General features: G+C 46.0%; 2 protein-coding genes across 5 annotated transcripts; both read left to right on the forward strand.

The window, feature by feature from the left end:
• The first annotated feature begins 508 nt into the window (after positions 1-508).
• LOC109872615 (period circadian protein homolog 1) lies at positions 509-9,389 on the forward strand. 4 transcript variants are annotated; one of them, XM_020463913.2, is made up of 17 exons: positions 509-712; positions 1,667-2,288; positions 2,420-2,673; positions 2,834-2,955; positions 3,054-3,255; positions 3,375-3,755; positions 3,880-4,033; positions 4,180-4,423; positions 4,567-4,681; positions 4,794-5,063; positions 5,193-5,351; positions 5,461-5,781; positions 5,921-6,987; positions 7,098-7,254; positions 7,371-7,554; positions 7,801-7,951; positions 8,119-9,333. In XM_020463913.2, exons 2-17 carry the CDS (start codon positions 1,972-1,974, stop codon positions 8,539-8,541), a joined length of 4,521 nt encoding a protein of 1,506 aa, XP_020319502.1. In that variant the 5' UTR covers positions 509-712; positions 1,667-1,971; the 3' UTR covers positions 8,542-9,333. The 4 variants fall into 4 exon arrangements, with proteins under 4 accessions (XP_020319502.1, XP_031663512.1, XP_020319500.1 ...); XM_031807652.1 differs by having other exon boundaries at positions 2,453-2,673; positions 5,455-5,781; XM_020463911.2 differs by having other exon boundaries at positions 510-712; positions 5,455-5,781; positions 8,119-9,389.
• A 6,674-nt stretch (positions 9,390-16,063) lies between these two features.
• Positions 16,064-20,534, forward strand: LOC109872908 (procollagen C-endopeptidase enhancer 2-like). The gene is made up of 9 exons (XM_020464336.2): positions 16,064-16,302; positions 17,814-17,922; positions 18,022-18,280; positions 18,450-18,574; positions 18,760-18,896; positions 19,054-19,430; positions 19,534-19,611; positions 19,740-19,910; positions 20,097-20,534. Exons 1-9 carry the CDS (start codon positions 16,193-16,195, stop codon positions 20,225-20,227), a joined length of 1,497 nt encoding a protein of 498 aa, XP_020319925.1. The 5' UTR covers positions 16,064-16,192; the 3' UTR covers positions 20,228-20,534.
• Positions 20,535-20,767: the final 233 nt, after the last annotated feature.

Genomic DNA, 20,767 nt, shown 5'->3' on the forward strand with positions numbered 1-20,767 from the left:
AGTCATACTGCTGCAGTAGCATTTGTGCACTTATTTAGTGTAATTTAGGGTTGTAGTACGTAGGCCTATCTGGATATGTCTGGAATTGAGTCAGACATACCCATATTCAGACATATCCAGTTAAATAAAGGTTACATTTAAAAATATATATATTTTATCCATGCCTCAAAATTATACAAAGAAAAGTCGTAAACATGCCTGTTTCGTGGTTAGGGAAAACACGCAAGGAAAGAATAAAGAAATTACATTAATTCAGAACATTGGCAGTGGCACGTTGCCAGTAAATGTTGTTTCTGACGTTCTGAAGGGAGAACACCGCTGGGGCAACGTGATAGAGAAGCATAGAAGAGCCCCGTGCAGTCAGGACACCGCCCTACTCAACCAATGAATGCATTCGCTGGGCGTGGTATATTTGGCTCGAGCAGAGTCGGAGTCAGTTGAGGACCAATCAATGCCACACATGGGAGCAGACAAGGGGCGTCATCACGTGTGCTTTTGCGTGTTCCCTCCCAGTACTGCGAATACAATGTGCGGTTTTGTTCAGTGTGTGTGTTACTTGTCTTGCAGTCTGTTAACATTGGACCAGGTCGCTGAAGATGTCATTTCGGGTTTCTGCAATTAAAATAATAATAATTGTAAACCTACTGAATACACTCTGGAATAAGTTTCAATAGTGTTTGCCTCGGAACGTATTTTCTCTTCATGGAATAAGGTGAGAATGTCAACTCTGATCAAGAACTAACTATGGTTTCGTTAACGTTAGCTAGCTATTTGGTTGTAGTAGCTTACAGTTATCTATTTATTTTAATAGGCAAGTTAGTTAAGAGTATATTGTTATATACAATGACGCCCCAGGATACAAACCCTAAAGACGCTGGGCCAATTGGGACTCCCAGTCACGGCCGGTTGTGATACAGACTGGAATCGAACCAGGGTCTGAGATGCAGTGCCTTAGACTGCTGCGCCACGCGGGAGCCCCAGAATCTAGCTAACGTTACATGTTTATGTTGTTTTAATGATCAGCGTTGACATTAGCAAGTGAAGCATTGTTGTGGCATGGCAAGAGTGTAAAACAAGGATTTTTTTTGTGTGTGTGTGAATCTAGTTAGCTAGATACAGTTTAATATTTATTGGTCGTGTTTCGTACAAGCGATACTCATCTTTTACCAGGTTTGTGTCAGGTAGAATAAATCCATGAGCTCATTCGGGACCTAGCTAGCTATGTGCCCTAGTCTAGTAGAGGCACGTTGCCTTCACTGTCGTCAACAATAAATCCCACAGCGGTGTCATCCTGTTAGTTACAGTAACCCCCAAGACATGCCAGATAGGGAAATGGACTACAAAGTCACTTTCTCTAGCATTTGGTTACCTGTTATTGTCAGTTTACGGTTCTTGACAGGGATTTTATTTTTATGTTCGATGTCCTATATATGGAGATCAAGTTCTTTGAGCCTGTCCATACTTGGATACACATGACTTTAGGCGACTTGAACTCAAGCAATTTAGTTATGTACATATGTTATTTGAGTTAACTATTGCCTTTACAGTGATGTGTTTTTTTTGGTTATGTTGTAGTGAAGTTAGATGTACTAGTGTTTACACAGATGTCTGACTCATGATCTCACGTGACTCACCACTCATGATTGTGAATGATTTCTTCTAGCAGGTATCCTGCCAAATCATCTAGTGCACTGAGTGTGGACACATGAAGAAGAGCAAACGGACAAAGAAAGGCTCGATCCTCTTCTCTTCAATTGGCCTGTCAGGTTCATAAGCTTTGACCTGACAAAAAAACTCAAGCTCAATGAGATACAGTCCATACTTTGTCCATATCTTCTCTCTCATTTTTGCTTTTCCAAGCCATGACTCAATCTAAGTTTAGTAGCCCCACCTAGTGGCAGGGTATCACAGCTCTGTTTTGACAGACACTTTTTGTTATACAGCAATAGTCAATCACTCATACGGCTTATTATGAGTGATGAGAGTACATACATCACTTCTGGAAATGACACTAGTGGAGTAAGTTTAGCAGAAGATGCGGTGGCAGGACAAGAGGCAGGCTCCCAGTCCGCTGAGTCTGGACTGAGTCAGACTGGCAGCTCCAATGGAAATGGACAGAGGACTCGGTCTGGGGGCAAGTCCTCAAACTCTGATGACACCGATGCCCACTTGAGCGGGAACGACTCAGCCGAGAGAGAAGTGGAAGGTCACATGGGGCATGAGGCATCAACCTGCAGCAGCTCCCATAATGGGAAGGACTCTGCCATGGGGACAACCGAGAGCAAAAGGTAAAAAGTTTAACAGAATACATACGCCAAACACCACAACCATGTACAGATGGTAGCCGGTAGACACAGCTTATACTATTGTAATGAATGCTCAGCAGTGATAGTAACATCATGTTATTTTGGCCGGTCAGCTCCAACTCCCACAGCACTTCCCCTCCCAACAGCTCTATGGTCTACAGCCTGCTGAGTGGCAGCTCAGAGCAGGACCACCCATCCACCAGCGGCTGCAGCAGTGGCCAGTCGGCCCGGCTGCAGACCCAGAGAGAGTTGCTCAAGGCCCTGAAGGAGCTGAAGATCCGCATGCCTGCAGACCACCGGACAAAAGGCCGCTCCAGCACTCTGGCCTCCCTGCAGTACGCTCTCAACTGTGTCAAACAAGTCAGAGGTAAGATACTGCCTTTTCAGCCATGCTTTTTGCTGCATGTTTACTGTGAGGCTTTAGCATGAAATAGCATGACTACTCTCTATCTATAATAGCTATTTATACTGTCTGAATGTGTGTGTGTGTGTGTGTGTGTGTGTGTGTGTGTGTGTGTGTTTTTTAGCGAATCAGGAGTATTACCACCAGTGGAGTGTGGAGGAGAGCCACGGTTGCAGTCTGGACCTCTCAGCCTTCACCACAGAGGAACTGGACAACATCACCTCTGAATACACACTCCAGAACACGGTAGGAACTAGAGAACAATCTTTGTCTACTAGAACCAGACTAACAGGTCTTAAACCCAACCGAACATTGTACTGACCTCTGTTTCTTCTCCTGTACAGGACACATTCTCTGTTGGAGTGTCCTTCCTCTCTGGGAAGGTGGTGTACATCTCTCCCCAGGCCTCTCCCATGCTGCGCACTAAACCTGAGCGACTACAGGGAGCGCTCTTCTCTGAGCTGCTGGCCCCCCAGGACGTCAGCACTTTCTACAGCAGCACGGCTCCCTGCCGCCTGCCCCCCTGGGCCTCCTGTACTGGCTCCAGTAAGTTTCCACACCTCTAATTCAGCTCTGAATTCACATGGACATGGATCATCACATTTGTGTATGTGATGTAAATATTGTTGTGGTGCTAATATCTCCCCTCTCTCTATCTCCCTCAGTGACCTCCCCTGTGGACTGCACCCAGGAGAAATCCATGTTCTGCCGTATCAGTGGTGGGAGGGACAGCGAGGGGGAGGTGCGGTACTACCCCTTCCGTATGACCCCCTACCAGCTGACACTGCGGGACTCTGATATGTCTCAGCCACAGCCCTGCTGCCTGCTCATCGCTGAGAAGGTGCACTCAGGATATGAAGCTCCCCGTATCCCAGCTGACAAGAGGATTTTCACCACTAGCCACACCCCCAGCTGTCTCTTTCAGGAAGTCGATGAAAGGGCTGTGCCGTTGCTAGGCTACCTGCCCCAGGACCTGGTTGGGACCCCTGTCCTCATGTACCTCCACCCTGATGACAGGCCTGTCATGGTGGCCATACACAAGAAGAGTGAGTCCTCCTGTCCAACAGTCATGCCTTATACGTTCTGTAAGGATTCATAAACCAGCAAATGGATGAATGATTATGTTCTTATACTCAATGAAAATGTTAACACATTTGGTTCTCCGCTCAGTTCTCCAGTCAGCGGGCCAGCCCTTTGAACACTCGCCCCTTCGTATGTGTGCCCGGAACGGGGAGTATCTCACCATAGATACCAGCTGGTCCTCCTTCGTTAACCCCTGGAGCCGCAAAGTGGCCTTCATCGTTGGTCGACACAAAGTCAGAACGTGAGTAGTTGACCTCTCTGCTACGTCAATGACCTTCACAACCTTGCAATAGCCACATTTGAACTGCTCTGTAACCTATTTGTGTAGCTATCAAGCTGTGTCTTGTTCTAAACCCCATTCCCTTGTCCTTCTCCCCTCATCTACAGGAGTCCCCTGAACGAGGATGTGTTCACGCCTACTGTGGAGGTGGAGGCGCGGGCCATGTCTCCAGAGATCCCCAGGCTCAGTGAGCAGATCCACCGCGTGCTGGTGCAGCCTGTCCACAGTGGCGGCTCCCAGGGCTACTGCAGCTCCCACGGATCCCACCCACAGAGGCCCAGCCCAGGCTCCTCGTCAGGCAGCAACAGCCCCTCCACCAAGGAGCTCATCCTGAAGACCATCCAGAGACCAGTGAGTACTAACACAATCATAATCTCAAGCATGTTTCTGTTGTCTATTTGATCAGGTAACAAGATTTGAACGGGGTCATTTTAGTTTGTAATGTTTGACTAGTTTGTAACTAGGCCTAATTCTCCCCCATCTCTGTTCCACAGCAGCAGATGACATTCCAGCAGATGTGTAAGGACGTCCACATGGTGAAGACCAATGGTCAGCAGGTCTTCACCATGTCCCGCAACCGCCCAGCACTCCGCAAACACGCCAGCACTGGTAAACACCTGGAATTATAAAAAAAATAATGAGTTTGTTTCAGGATTTTGTTCTATAAAATGTCCCAATTAGAAATGTATAGCGTAGATAATGCGGTTCTTCTTCCTCTCAGGAGCCCTGGTGGTGCCAGAGAATTTAAACAAGGACTTGGGACCTATTGGAGCTCTGGGGCCAACTAAAACCCTGGCCTCAATGCAGTCAAGGAAAGACCCGTCAGCCAACTACTCCTACCAGCAGATCAACTGTCTGGACAGCATCGTACGCTACCTGGAGAGCTGCAACGTCCCCAACACAGTGAAGAGGAAATGTGGCTCCTCCTCCTGCACCACGTCATCAACGTCAGACGATGACAAGCAGAGGGAGTTGCCTGGAACAGCTAAAGGTACACAATAAAGATCATATTGAATCACAATAAAGATCATATTGAAACACCTCAAATGATGTTTTTTCCGATGCCTTTTTTTATGCTCTGTATGTATTTTTGGTGTCTTAACTGTGTGTTTCCTTACAGATCTCAAAGGCCCCCAGAGTAATGAAGGGTCTAAAGGGGGGCCACAGATGAGCCCTCTGGCGCTGCACTGCAAGGCTGAGAGTGTGGTCTCTGTCACGTCCCAATGCAGCTTCAGCAGCACCATTGTCCACGTAGGTGACAAGAAGCCCCCAGAGTCAGGTAGGTCACATCCCTTTATTGTCCGACTGTTTGTTTACCTCTCTTATTGGCCTCCGTCTCTTCTCGCTCATCTCTGATGTATTGTCAACCTTATTCCTTGCAGATATAGTTATGATGGAGGAGACACCAGCCACCCCCACTCTCACCGTCACCTCTCCAGCCCCAGCCACTAACAACGCAATCACAATGTTAGTGAACCCCCGGCCATTGGCCCTGCCCAGCCCGGCACCACCCAGCCCTGCCCAGCCCGTTAGGGACGGCCGCAGGTCAGCTGGATGCTCAGGCCGCCTGGGTCTGACCAAGGAGGTGCTGTCTGCCCACACCCAGCAGGAGGAACAGGTGTTCCTGAGCCGGTTCAGAGACCTGGGACAGCTCCGCGTGCTGGACCCTGGCCCTCCTCCTCTGAGAGGACTCACCACCACACCCAAAGGTAAGACGGACACTTCAAGTGGATATGCGGTTTTATTATGACTGTGAAAGGTAATATGAATGAGAGACCATTGTTTTTCCATGCAGCTCACCCCTGTGTTCTCTCTGTGTCTCTCCCTCTCTATGTGTCTCTGTCTCAGGAGTGTGCAGCTCGAAGGACTACCCAGCAGGTGGTCATGGACGGAGGAGGGGCCGCGGGGGAAAGAGGCTGAAGCACCAGCAGGAGGGCTCCCAGCGTGGGATGAACGGTAGTTTCAGGAGGGAAGGGCAGGGGCCCCAAGGCCTCACGTTCCCCATGGGTCAACCCCTGATGATGCAGGGACCCCTGACCTCATCCTCTTCCTGGCCCGCCTCTGAGGCCAGTCTCCCTCCTGCCGTGGCCCAGTACCTTCCAGGAGTCCTGCCCTTCTTCCCACTCTACCCCAGCGTGCAACAACAAGTCCTGGCCCACACCGGAGTGAACCCCAATGCCATGCAGATGGGCTACCCCAGCCCCCAGCCAGGCTTACCGTACCCCATGCATGCCAATCAGATGCCCATGCCGATGGCTCCCCCAATGATGGTTGTTCTGCCCAACTACATGTTCCCTCAACTCAACGGAGGTGGACCACCGCTCAATACCACCATGCCTCAGTATAACACAACCATACCGAACCTTTGCCCCGGTATCCCTGGTATGGCACAACTTAACCAAGCACTACCGCTGTTCAAACAGACTATCCCACTACCACAACTCAATCCTAGATTGGCTCCGTTAAACCCCGCTATGACGCAGATGAATGGCATGCCTCGTGTTAGTCCCGCCCTAGCTCACCTCAACCCGTCACAGGTCAAACCGACTTTGTCGATGATCCCTCAACACTGTTACGATCCCAGCCCAGCATTACCTTTCCCAAATCCCATTCCGATTCCCAGCTTTGCCTTACCCGAGATGGATCCCACCTTTGTCCAACGTGGCAACTCCCGCTCCAGCACCCCTCAGTCCACGTGCCAAGCCCCCCTGGAGGGGACAGACTCGCCCCTCTTCCAGTCACGATGCTCCTCCCCCCTCAACCTGCTACAGCTGGAGGAGTTGCCAGGCAACCGCCAGGAGGGCATGTCGACAGGGGCGCAGCAGACATTGCCCCCACCTGGCTCGGTATCACAGTTCGGAGGTCAAGGCTCTGTTAAGCGAAGCATGAAGGGTGACGACAGAGAGGACGATAACGTGAGTTTTAAACAGCAATCCATTTAGAGAATATAATTACCAAAAGGTTCATTTGAGTCTAGTGAGTTCTAGTCATTAACCCCTGTCTCTCCTGTGTTCTCTTCCTCCAGGATAATGCTGATGACCAGGACGCAATGTCCACCTCCAGTGACCTGCTAGACCTACTGTTGCAGGAGGACGCCTGCTCAGGCACCGGCTCGGCCGCCTCTGCATCCGGGTCCTCAGGCTCTGGCTCTAATGGATGCAGCACCTCAGGGAGTGGCACAAGTGAGTTTAACACCTCCCAGATTATTCTTGTTAGCGCTGTGATTGGTAAAGGATGTTTATATATTGTGACTGATATGTCATGATACGAACTGAACATGTTCCTTTTTCAACCACAGGAAGTAGCAACACCAGCAAATACTTTGGCAGCGTTGACTCGTCGGAGAACGACCATTCCCATAAGCAGGCACCAGGGGGGGCTGAAGAGGCCCAGCTCATGAAATATGTCCTTCAGGACCCTATCTGGCTCCTTACGGCCAACACAGATGACAAGGTTATGATGACGTACCAAATGCCCACCAGGTAAGAATTCATTATGGTCACTGCACTACACTGTTGTCATGGCAATTGTAGTCATGATTAATATGAAATGCTATTGTAATTGTATTTATGAATGATGATGTAGTAGTATATTTATATATTATTTATTCATACAGACTATGAAAAAGAGATGCCTGTTCACCGTTCTGCTACTAATACCACCTTTTACAGACTATGGCATATCTATGGACATGTGAAAGAGTGTCGGTGTGTGTGTGATTTTTAAAGGGACAAGGAGACTGTTCTCAGGGAGGATGGTATGATACTGAGGGCGGTGCAGAAACAGCAGCCGCACTTCACTGAGGAGCAGAAGAGAGAGCTGATCCAGGTCCATCCCTGGATGGGCACCGGACGCCTGCCACAGGCCATCAACAACCCTGTAAGTCAGCACACAGACACATACTGGAGACCGTAGCTACAACCCCGCCTCTCTCAGACCGGAAAGATTCACAGGAATCAGTATAGATGACAGTGGAGATTAATAAATAAATAAAATACTTGTGAAGAACAGGTTTATTCAACTCTTGTCCCTCTGCTTGTGTTTAGACTTGTACAGGGTGCGGTTCTCCTCCCACTTCCTCCGCCCCCCAGCCCTTTAATGTGGAGCTGCAGGGCACGGATCTGACCAGGGTCCTCCAGCTACAGGAAGAGACCCCCATTACCATGGCAACAGACACATATGACACCTCCATCCCACCACCACAAGCACCCCAGACAGAGACTAAGGGGGGTGAGCGGCAAGGGGAGCAGGAACGAGACGGTAAGGACACCAGAGTGAAAGAGTTGGAGGTGACGTCATCATCCGGAACAGAGAAAGTTGACTCTGGCTGTAAACGGCAACCAAGGAGTTCTATATGGCCAATGACTCTAAAACGCAATGCATTGGGACAACCGGGAGCCAAGGTCACTGTTAATGTGTTGTGTTTGAACAAAGAAGAGAACATGGATAAGGAGTCAAAGAATACCTGATCCTGTTTAAAGACATGGAGAATGTAGCTCAACGTATATGGAATCTAAGGTGTAAATATTCAATGTATTTTAAGTGTAAAAATGGAAAGAGAAGCCCTTAGTAAATATTTAATTGGCATGTTTGGTTCCCTGTCTAAGGAGGACTGAAGACATGTTCCATTTGTAATTCACTGCTTTGGGATTTTTCTCCCCTTATAGTGACACTTTGATAGTTTTACAAGTTATTGTGTGTATCAACGCAATATAACTTATTTGTCCAATGTCCATATTGGAAAATGACGTCAAATCTATTGTGAACCATTAAATCGCAAATTAATTTAGAAAAATATATTTGGTAGAATACTTATTTCAAGTATTTTCTAAGTCATTTCTGGTATTGTACCATGTGTATATTACAGTATACCACCGACCAGGAGCTGACATACTACAGTTTTCTGTGGGCTGTTTTGTCATGTAATGTTCTGAATGGTTAATTTAACACAATCGTTGTAAAAATATGTAAAGTTTTAGCCATTATTGGGAAAACATCCTATTTTTTTTAAATCTCCAGAGAAATACATAAAGACCATGTTAAAAGAAATACCCTGTTTTGTTAGTACAAATAGTATTTCAGATTTGTCAGGAAGCAGAGATGGGCATTCCCATGTTACCAACAGATGGAGCCAGTTTTGTTGATGATGGGGAGGAGAAGGCCTTGATCATGCAGTTGGTCAAGGCCAATATGTTCTACCAATAGTTAGTCTGCCCCTTATTTCCTTTTTCATTACTGTAAATAAAAGGATTAGTCACTTATTACAACTCTTTGGGGGGATTTTGGTATGTAATTCATATTAAAAAGTGAAATGTAATTTGGTTCTGTTTTCTTTTGTCCGTCTTGAAGAATTTGTGGTGTGTAGTTTATATTCTTTCAGGTATGCAAAGGACATCAGTGTAGCTAAAATCATCTAGTCAAGTATTATTCCTTGACCTTCTCTGCCACCAGAGGTTGTGGGGACAGTTGGTTGAAGGCTCCAGGTCCAGCCTGACTGGTGATACAACATTACATTTCTGAAATTGGCTACGGTAGATTAGCTAGGTATTCTAACATATTGAAGTCATTTTAAATTGCCAGCACTGCCGGCCCGCTCATTAGGCCAGATTAGGTGGCGGAAGATTGGCGAGGGCGGCATTTTCTGAGCTAAACTGGCCAAGACGCACCTCCAACAACAACAAATAAAACCTCACATAAATTCTGCCCAAAAACAATGACAATTTCTCTCAACCAGTGGAATATGTTTTTTTTGAGTGAGCGTTGATACGGCCCTGTAAAATGCAGTGCCAAATTTGACAAAGGAAAATAAATATTTTGTTTGTCCATTCCCAGCATGCCTTTCCAGGGTGCTGTTGATACAGGATATGGTAGAAAGAGTATGTGGCATTTTCTGTAGCCTACAGGCTGGAGATAAAATGAATGCCAATGTATTGAGACGGACACTTTTTACACCTAAATGGCACCTAAATAAAACATTAACGTTAACAAACAACATATCCTGAAAACAGGTCAATGTAAAATGGACAATACGGAACGGGCAATCACAACTGTTCTCCAGGAGTTTCACCCCATTCTCATGATCAGTGGTTTCAAGTTTGTGTCCGTAAAATGTTTGATAAGCTGATCATAGCGAAAAAGAAAATGCTTCTGCATTTCCAGCTGTGGAAACACAGCAAATAAGGCACAAGATAAGTCCTAAAAAGTTGGGTAGCTGATATTCAGAGCTTAAAACGAGAAATTGTCGCAGGAATCAGGACTAATAAAGCCAATGCAACGGCCTGTTTTCACAAATGGTGGACCTACCATATGGATGGGCCTTCATACCCTAACAAAAAAAGACTGCACTTAGAGTTCAGTATTACTACAATATGCTGCAAATACTGCATCCAAAATACCACAGTCGAGTGCAGTTCCTGCACTTTTAGTGTAGTTTCAAAACGACAACATTTTTATTTAAAAAATGTTATTGCTGGCTGACATGGTTTACACCCCAGTAAGCACGAACCGACGTCTTTCGGATGTGTTTTTTTTTGTCCTGTCCAGGTGTCTTTTTGTGTGTTTTTGTGTTTTTTGTAGATGGGCATTCATAAAATTCAATTTCAGGGAACACTGTAGGCTACCCCTCAGTAAGCAGGGACCAACACCAACGCCTTTTGGAATTCTTTTTTTGGGTCAGTCTGGACCGGCCTTGATTTCCACACCCACGGACATTGGTTTTTGGTCCAGTCCAGACCAAATGTGAACATAGATGACTATGTTTTGTTCATATTTGGGCCGGTCTGGACCAGCCAGAATCGTCTAGAATGTCATTGTATGCTGTAGCGTTATTTCCCTTCACTGGAACTAAGGGGCCTAGCTCGAACCATTAAAAACAACCTCAGACCATTATTCCTCCTCCACCAAACTTTACAGTTGGCACTATGCATCGGGGAAGGTAGTGTTTTCCTGCCATCTGCCAAACCAAGATTAATTTGTCAGACTGCCAGATGGTGTAGCGTAATACATCACTTCGGAGAACGCGTCCAGCAGACGCTTGGCATTGCACATGGTGATCTTAGGCTTGTGTGCGGCTGCTCGGCCATGGAAACCCATTTCATGAAGCTCCCAATGACGTTGCTTCCAGAAGCAGTTTGGAACTCGGTAGTGAGTGTTGCAACCGAGGACAGGTGAGCTTTACGCGCTATGCGCTCCAACACTTGGCGGTCCCGTTCTGTGAGCTTGTGTGGCTTACCAATTCGCGGCTGAGCCATTGTTGCTCCCAGACGTTCCACTTCTCAATATCAGCACTTACAGTTGACAGGGGCAGCTCTTGCAGGGCAGACATTTAACGACTTGTTGGAAAGGTGGCATCCTATGACGGTGCCACGTTGAAAGTCACTGAGCTCTTCAGTAAGGCCATTCTACTGTGAATGTTTGTCTATGGAGATTGCATGGCTGTGTGCTAAAATTTTATACACCTGTCAGAAATGGGTGTGGCTGAAATAGCCGAATCCACTAATTTGAAGGGGTGTCAACATACTTTTGTATATATAGTATATATCTCAATCCCTAAATGCTCCAGTTCTAAGTAATATTCAAAGTAGGGAATTGGCATTGGTCAAAACAATTCCTGAAATCTTCCCCTCTCCAAATCCACAGGTTAAGTGCAACAGGCAGCGTGACTTAGAGCAGATTAAATATCTGCTTGGGTCTTAGGTCAGATTAGCCCAGTGTGGGTCTCAGCTGGTAGTAACAAACAGCCACAAGACCTCGACTCTTAAATCTAAGTCTGCATTCTCCCTTCCTGGATTTGCAAAACGCTGTTCAAAGTGTATCTTGAACATTCCACTGTCTTTTCCGTGTGCAGGAAGTGACTGAGCACTGCTGGACAATGACCATGGGGGAGGAGGCAGAGGGACTTATCTTACACTGGCACTCTCACTTCCACCCACGGACAGAGTCATGGCCAAATGGTTAGGGCATTGTGCAAGTCAACTGTACTTTCAACAGATGGTAGACTGTCCACCTGTGGGCTGCTGAACAGAGACTCAAATTACTATTTTGTTGTTAGCCTGAGAGCAGAGTTCTCTTAGAAAACAAGACCTGCATTCTAGAATGCACTCATGCTAACCTCTCTCTTTAAAACCACATTAAGCCTTTTATTTTCATAGTTGCTTGATTTGCTATTATCTGATATAGAGTATGGATTTCCCCATGAGACCTGAGTTGGATGGAAACAAACACCGGATATACTGTGTTACATAACCATTTTGGGGAAAAAACTTCTGAGTCTCAAGTTCATACCTCCCTCATTGTTGCCAAGGTAGAGGATATACGATCCAAATCCGAACACAATACTTCCCAAAAGACGTGGCCTGTTGGCAGGTCACAGGGTTTACTTGACTGTTTATATTCATACTGTTCATCCTTATTCTCATAATTATGGCCACACTGTCTCTACTTCAGTGTCTCTTTACTGTTTCTCTGTGCCTTGGACATTTCTCTGAATAACCTGACTCATCCATTACTCAGTAGGTTTTATTCATGGTTTATTTAAAAAATATATATATTTTTATTGCAAGAGCACACGTTTGTGAGGCAGTTTATATTCTGTCTGTGCATGTGCATGTGGTGGACACAGATCTTTTTTAAGCAGGAGCGAATCCTTTGGAGTGAAACCACAATGAGAAAAGAGATGTTTTATGATTCGTCCGGGAACAGCAGTTGCTATTGTCACACTCCATTTCACACCTCCCACTGTTTTTCGGGTTTGAGACATCTCTTCTTGAAAACAATTTCCTCTCCAATTAGTTCCAGAGATATTTTGCAACTCCAGACAGTGTGCATGCATGTCCACTGCCAGTCAAATGTTTTAGAACACCTACCCTTTCAAGGGTTTTTCTTTATTTGTACTATGTTCTACATTGTAGAATAATAGTGAAGACATCAAAACTATGAAATAACACATATGGAATCATGTAGTAACCAAAAAAGTGTTAAACAAATCAAAATATATTTTATGTTTGAGATTCTTCAAAGTAGCCACCCTTTGCCTTAGCATTCTCTCAACCTGTCTCTCAACCATAGTCACCTGGAATGCATTTCAATTAACAGGTGTGCCTTCTTAAAAGTTCATTTGTGGAATTTCTTTACTTTTTAATACATTTGAGCCAATCAGTTGTGTTGTTTTAAGGTAGGGGGGTGTACAGAAGATAGCCATATTGGATAAAAGACCAAGTCCATATTATGGCAAGAACAGGTCAAATAAGCAAAGAGAAACGACAGTCCATCATTACTCTAAGACATCAACACGGAAAATGTCAAGATCTTTGAACATTTCTTCAAGTGCAGTCGCAAAAACCATCAAGCGCTATGATGAAACTGGCTCTCATGAGGACTGTCACAGGAATGGAAGACCCAGAGCTACCTCTGCTGCAGAGAATAAGTTCATTAGAGTTACCAGCCTCAAAAATTGCAGCCCAAATAAATGTCAACTATTCAGAGGAGACTGTGAATTATGCCTTCATGGTCGAATTGCTGCAAAGACCACTACTAAAGGACACCAATAATAAGAAGAGACTTGCTTGGGCAAAGAAACACGAGCAATGGACATTAGACCGGTGGAAATTTGTCCTTTGGTCTGGAGACCAAAATTTTGAGTGTTGATTCCAACCACCGTGTCTTCGTGAGATGTGGCTGAACGGATGATCTCCGGGTGTGTATTTCCCACCGTGAAGCATGGAGAAGGAGGTGTTATATGGTGTGGGGTGCTTTTCTTGTGACACTTTCTGTGATTTATTTAGAATTCAAGGCACACTTAACCAGCATGGCTACCACAGCGCACTGCAGCGATACGCCATCCCATCTGGTTTGGGCTTAGTGAAACTATAATTTGTTTTTCAACAGGATAATGACCCAATACACCTCCAGGCTGTGTAAGAGCTATTTTACCAAGAAGTACAGTGATGGAGTGCTGCCTCAGATGACCTGGCCTCCACAATCACCAGACCTCAACCCAATTGAGATGGTTTGGAATGAGTTGGACCGCAGAGTGAAGGAAAAGCAGCCAACAAGTGCTCAGCATATGTGGGAACTCCTTCCAGGCTGTTGGAAAAGCATTCCAGGTGAAGCTGGTTTAGAGAATGCCAAGAGTGTGCAAAGCTGTCATCAAGGCAAGGGGGGCTATTTGAAGAACCTCAAATATAAAATATTTTTGGATTTGTTAAACACTTTTTTGTTTACTACATGATTCCATATGTGTTATTTCATAGTTTTTATGTCTTCACTATTATTGTACAATTTAGAAAATAGTTTAAAAAAAGAAAAACCCTTGAATGAGTAGGTGTCTAAAACTTTTGACCGGTAGTGTATATGAGTGTGCAGGGGGGATATCCGTCTCAAGCAGGAAGAAATAAATATGACTCAATTTCCATCATAAATACTTGCACTGCTGAGTATCCTCGGTTTGCAGCGGCATTTAAACTATCTCATTTTCCCTCCCCATTTTCTCCATCGGCTTAGTTAATTTCTCCTGGAATCTTCCAACTATCCACCCCTCCCTCCATCCCCTACCACAGTCCCATACTACCCATTTTGCCTTGCTGTCTCTCCTGCAGGAGGAATGTTTGTCTCGTGATGGACTGTTCTGGAGTCGTGGCAGAATCAGAGGCCTACACCCCTTGGACTCCAGCCAGGTGTTACGGTCACTCATGCTCCCCCGCTCTAGCAGCAGCAGTCCTCACACACAGACGCCATCCGCCCCCCAGCAGACTCACTCTGCACGTCACCACATTCCTGCTGTCTCAGCCTCTTATCAGAGATGTAGCTTAACACACAGCAGGCAGCAGACACTGACTGGGGAGTTCAAGGCAAGCTAATGAGCAGCCGTGCCATAGCATTGTTGATAGGGGGGTGTATCATAAAATGATCATAACACAACCATAACAACATTTCAAGCAGTTCAAGCAGTCCCATAGGCTCTTGCTTATATCAATCAGTCAGTAATTCATGAATCCATGTTAAAGTGAGAGACCACCTGTAATTATGACTAGGGGATGTGAATATATAAACATATACCACCTCCTATGTTCTTTGGTCATGGTTTTACTGCTCTGTCCGTCTGAAAGAGGCTGTTTTTATGGTCTGTATGAAACGGCACCCCCTCTAAAGGCCCCAGCCCAGCGTTGCGGGCGAAAGGGTCGGCTTTACAGATCCACATCATGTGAACACTCCCCCAGGCCTCTCTGGGGTGTTGTTCCCTATCTCGTTGCATTGTGGGGGCTGATGAAGACACTCTGACTGGGAGGCTGTGTGTCTGTCTGTCTGTCTGTCTGTCTGTCTGTCTGTCTGTCTGTCTGTGGAGCTAAAGGAGCTCTAGGGGGCTGGGGAAATATGGTCAAAAATAAATACGGGGCTTCAGATACTGGGTGTACCTTTATGTTCATCTAACTTTGGAAAGTTGCTTGGCTAAAGCCTTTCTAATAGCCTATGCTGTTCATGAATATCAAAAGTGTCATAAATTTGATAAAGAACCATTCATCTAAATGCATCAGTCAAGCTAGTGGTCAAAAAGTCGCACTGGAATTTAAAGAGAAGTGACCTTCTTTGTAATGGTCCTGGCCACCTGGTACCCCAGGCTCTACCGCCACCTGTGCAGCCAGGAACCAGGCATCATAATGATCCAGCAGACTCTGTGATCTACTGAGACCGATGCCGTAATTAACCTGGCAACAACCAAGATAAAAGCTATAATTTAGCATTCTCTGTGTGCAACGGTAATAAGCTGTTTCAGTTATTTATGGCCTTGAATTAGTCTATTGCACAAACCTTTGTGCAGCCATTGTGGGACGTTAGTCTCTCGTTCTCTCTTTTCCATTTACCCCTTCTGTTGCATGGAGGCCAATGTTAACATTGAGACAGCATCTGGTTCTAATTAAACACTCCCCTCCCCCTCGCGACGTCTCCCCCGTCATGTCTCCTTCTAGCTCCTAACCTCTCAGCATCTCTCTCCTTCTCACTCTCTCTCTCACTCCCTCTTTATGCCTCTCCAGTGGCTCCCTCCCCCTGTCTTCCAGCTCTCCCCTCTCTTGCTCCCATCTCTCTCTTCTGGTTTACCCTCTTACTGTGTCTGCTCTCGGCATCATGAAGTGTGAGCATTGTATCTGGGGTCTCCCTGTGCTCCTGGCTCTATGTTTAGGATGGGCACAGGGCCAGAGCCAGAGCCAGAGGCAACCAGAGACTAACTACACCAGGTAGGGAATATGAGTGTATTGCGCTTATTGGAGTGTGTGCAATGTATGTTTGCAAGAGGCTTTACAGTGTGGATAGCTCCATTTGGGTGAATGCACAGTGTATTCGTCTGTGGCAAAATCCACAAGGATGTACTTGTTTACATAATTTCTATGGTTCACAATATAAAACAACCATATACAGAGCGTGTATGGTTTTGAGTGTGCCATGTTCAGATTTCACGCAGTGTGCTCTGAACCTCCTATCGGAGCTTCCTGCATTTGTATGTTAGCTTAGGGGTATGGCAGTGTTGTTGTTGGCGTTGTGAATGGTCCATGGTGTTGATGTGGTTGAGCTGCCCCAGATGTTAGTGCTTTGAGGTCTGTATGTCTGTCTGTATGTGTCTGTGTGGGGTTGGATCAGGATGGCTTGACTCTGGCTGGACATCTTAGCTTTCATCAGCTTGCCTCTGGCTGCTGGGGTTCTGTAAGTCTGAGCTCCTGTAATGTGACAGACTGGGCGCTTTCTCAATGTGTCTGAGGTCAAGCCTTGAGTGTTGGCTGGAGTCCTAGAAAAGTTATTTTGTCCTCCGGTTGTGATAATGGTAACGACTAAGTCTGTGGGTTTTATTTGTTCTTCTTGAGTATGTCTCTACTATCTGTTTTGATGCTCCACACTAGGTATGAGTTACTTTTGTGCACCTCTGTATCCTGTACAGACAGTCTCCAATGTGTCTGTCCCCATGACTGTCTGTGAGGCCACTGGCAAACAATTATATATTTATCAATGAAAGTATTCTGGTATTAGTCCAGGTTTGGTATTTTTCCGTTGGAAAAGGAGCTTGGATGAATTATTTGAGCAGACGTGGAAGTGCATGGGGTGAGGGGGAGACTGGGTGGTTGTGTTAGAAACTGGGACAAACATAGGGGAGAATTCTTTAGGGGGAGGTCTCATTGATGAAGCTCTAGTCAAGAACACCTTAACCTCCACTAACTTGGCCCAGTCTCCATCCTGTCTCCATCCTGTCTACATCCTTTCTCCATCCTGTCTACATCCTGTCTCCATCCTGTCTACATCCTGTCTCCATCCTGTCTACATCCTGTGTCCATCCTGTCTACATCCTGTCTCCATCCTGTCTCCATCCTGTCTACATCCTGTCTACATCCCCTCTCTCTTCCCATTCTCCTGAAACTGACACCAGTGTGCCAAGGGGAGGCATTATTGTTGGGTGCCTGAGGGATTTAGAGAGATGATCTGTTGAGTGTGTGTGTGTGTGTGTGTGTGTGTGTGTGTGTGTGTGTGTGTGTGTGTGTGTGTGTGTGTGTGTGTGTGTGTGTGTGTGTGTGTGTGTGTGTGTGTGTGTGTGTGTGTGTGTGTGTGTGTGTGTGTGTGTGTGTGCGTGCGTGCGTGCGTGCGTGCATGTGCACATGTGCGAGTTTCCCAAAGTGATAGTGATGTGGTAAGCCTAAGCCAACGTTTATAAAGTACAGTACATGATAATACATCACTTTTTTCCCACCCTACTCTCTCTCAGGCCTGTGTTCCACTGTGGGGGAGACATGGTTGCAGACTCAGGCTTTGTGGGCAGTGAAGGATTTCCAAACTACTACAAACCCAACAGCAAATGTACCTGGCGCATTACAGTGAGTCACTGGCCCTGCACTACATACCACTTCACCATTACTCTGAATTTAACCTACATATTGACCTAAAGCCTGTTCTGCCCTCTCTCTAAACTTCAGGTCCCAGAGGGCAATGTGGTCATGCTCTCTTTCCGCATCTTTGACCTGGAGGCTGACCCCATGTGTCGCTATGACTACCTGGATGTGTACAATGGCCACTCCAACATGGTGCAGAAGCTGGGCAGGTTCTGTGGGACGTTCAGGCCTGGTTCTCTCATCTCCACCACCAACACCATAATGCTGGAGATGGTGTCTGACTCTGAGACCGGAGGGAGGGGCTTCCTGGCTTACTTCAATGGAGGAAAACCACATGTGGATGGTGAGCTTTACAGTATAACTTGGGCTCTCACTTTCTGTTTTTTTCTAAGGAACAACATCTTTGCGATTTCCTATGTCTATTAGCTCACATACTGTAACATAGGCTTATACCCACTGTCAAATATTTTAGTCACCTGATTATTTATTGATCTGTGTATCAATCATTTCAGAGCCCCAATTCTGTGGAGGAAAGATGACAAAAGCCCAGGGTGAAGTTAAAACACCTAACTGGCCAGAGAAGAATTACCCAGCAGGCATCAGTTGCTCCTGGCTCATCACAGTAGAGCGGGATCAGGTTATTAGTCATCATGTTCAGCTATCCATGCTCTTTATTCTTAATGGACTTCTGCTAATGATGCTGTCATTATGTTACGCCGACCACAGAACCAATATGCATAAATGTATTGGAGTTTCAAATTACGTTCCTAGTGTGTAACGTTGTTGTATTTGTCATTCTGTTTATTTCTGTGTGTGGGCTAGGTGATTGAAGTAAAGTTTGATAAGTTTGATGTGGAGTCAGACAGTTACTGCCGCTTTGATTACGTGGCCTTCTTCAACGGTGGAGAAAAAGATGACTCTCGACGCATTGGAAAATACTGTGGAGACGTCAGCCCCCAGTGAGTGGTACACAACTCTATGTGTGTTTGCCTGACTTCCTGTGTTTATGATTATGCTTGTTAGTGGTCTACATCTATGATCATATGTTGTATATCTGTTTGTTCTTGTCACTCTACTCTCTTCCAATCCTCCCTCTGTATTACTCTCCGCCCACAGAACCATTGTGACCAATGGGAACGTGCTCCTAGTACAATTTGTGTCTGACCTCAGCGTGACCTCTGATGGCTTCCTGGCCAGTTACACCAGCGTCCCCCGCGGATCCAGAACCCCCACAGTAGACAACACAGGATCAGGACCGCGTAAAGAGTCAGTCCCCAGGAAGACTGTTGTTAAACCCATCCTGCCTGAGAGAACAGTCATCACCACCACTACCACCCAACCACCCACTACAACCAGACACCAGGCCCCCCCAACCCCACAGCCCCAGGAGCCCAATGCCAAGCCCAAACCAATCAAACCAGTCAGGACCCGCCCACCAAACAAGCCAGGCCCAGACAGGGTCAGAGTTACTAAACCAGACATCAAGAAGCCAGGTAAGAGAAGCTGAAGAACTGGTGTAGCAAGACCTGAGTTTATGTATACACATGTCTGTGTGTTTGTGTGGCTATGTGTGTAAACAATGTTTGTATTTTCTAGTTCCCCTGAACCCACTGTGTGCAAAGGCATGTAAGAGGGATGGAAACATCAAGAGCAGTTTCTGTGCCAGTGAATTTGGTGAGTTCCACTAGAAGGCTAGCATCATTGGATAGCCAAATTAATCAAGCGATTTAAGGTCATAACAAATTCACAGCATTGCTCAGGCAACTAAACTAACTCTCTCTCTCTCTCTCTCTCTCTCTCAGTGATCACGGGTAAGGTGACAGCGCTGACCCCTGGTCCTCAGGGCAGTGTCTATATCAGTGTGTCTCTCATCAAGGCCTACAAAGCTGGCCAGCTGACCATCACCCAGGCTGGAGAGAACATGTCTGTCAAACTGGTGTCAGCCTGCCAGAAGTGCCCTATCATCCGCAAAGGTAACCTATTTTTCTTCCCAGACAATCTGACTGGCATGTACAGCATTACGTAACACATACATGTACACACACATGCATGCACAGATGCACACACACTGCTGACTTATCAGCATAGACTGTTGGGTCATCATAGACAGTATTGCCAGATTGCCTAATAAATGCATTTTTGATCAATCACTTTCTCAGGAATGCCTTACATCTTGATGGGCCAGGTTGATGAGGATGGGCGTGGGACAATGGCTCCTGGGGCTTTCACTGCCCCATATAAGGCCCCACATCACAAACTGCTGACCAATATTAACAACCAACCATGCTAACCTCACACCCCAGTCCACCAATCAGGGAAATTCAGCCTCATGCATGGATACCATGACGAGCAAGGTTACGGTGACCCCACATTTTTTTTTATTCTTGAGGAGTACTCAGTGAAGTGAATTACCGTGTTTTTTCACTTAATGTTTGATGACACTAACTTAATTGCTAAAATCTCCTTTCATGGCTCGCTCACTGGTTCAGATTAAATGACAAGCATCACATAACAACAGTTTGACCCACCTCATAATAGGGCTATATATTATATTATTTTTGTAATTTATGTCTCTCAATAAAGGATTTATAACACATGGTGTTGGTTTGATATGTTTATTACATGAACGTTATGTCCCATTCAGTATAGTTTTACTGCAATACAATGATGGTGTGCCACCTAGTGGTCAGATTTACAGAATAACCTCCTATGACACACAAAGCAGGTGCCACTACCCTCTCAAAGAATTAGTGGCCTACTTGGTGTGTGAACTGCTGACTGCTCATCATTTGCTCATCATTTGCAGATACTTGTTGACACATCAACCAGG

Source organism: Oncorhynchus kisutch, linkage group LG28, assembly GCF_002021735.2.
Source record: "Oncorhynchus kisutch isolate 150728-3 linkage group LG28, Okis_V2, whole genome shotgun sequence".
Taxonomy (NCBI): Eukaryota; Metazoa; Chordata; class Actinopteri; order Salmoniformes; family Salmonidae; genus Oncorhynchus; species Oncorhynchus kisutch.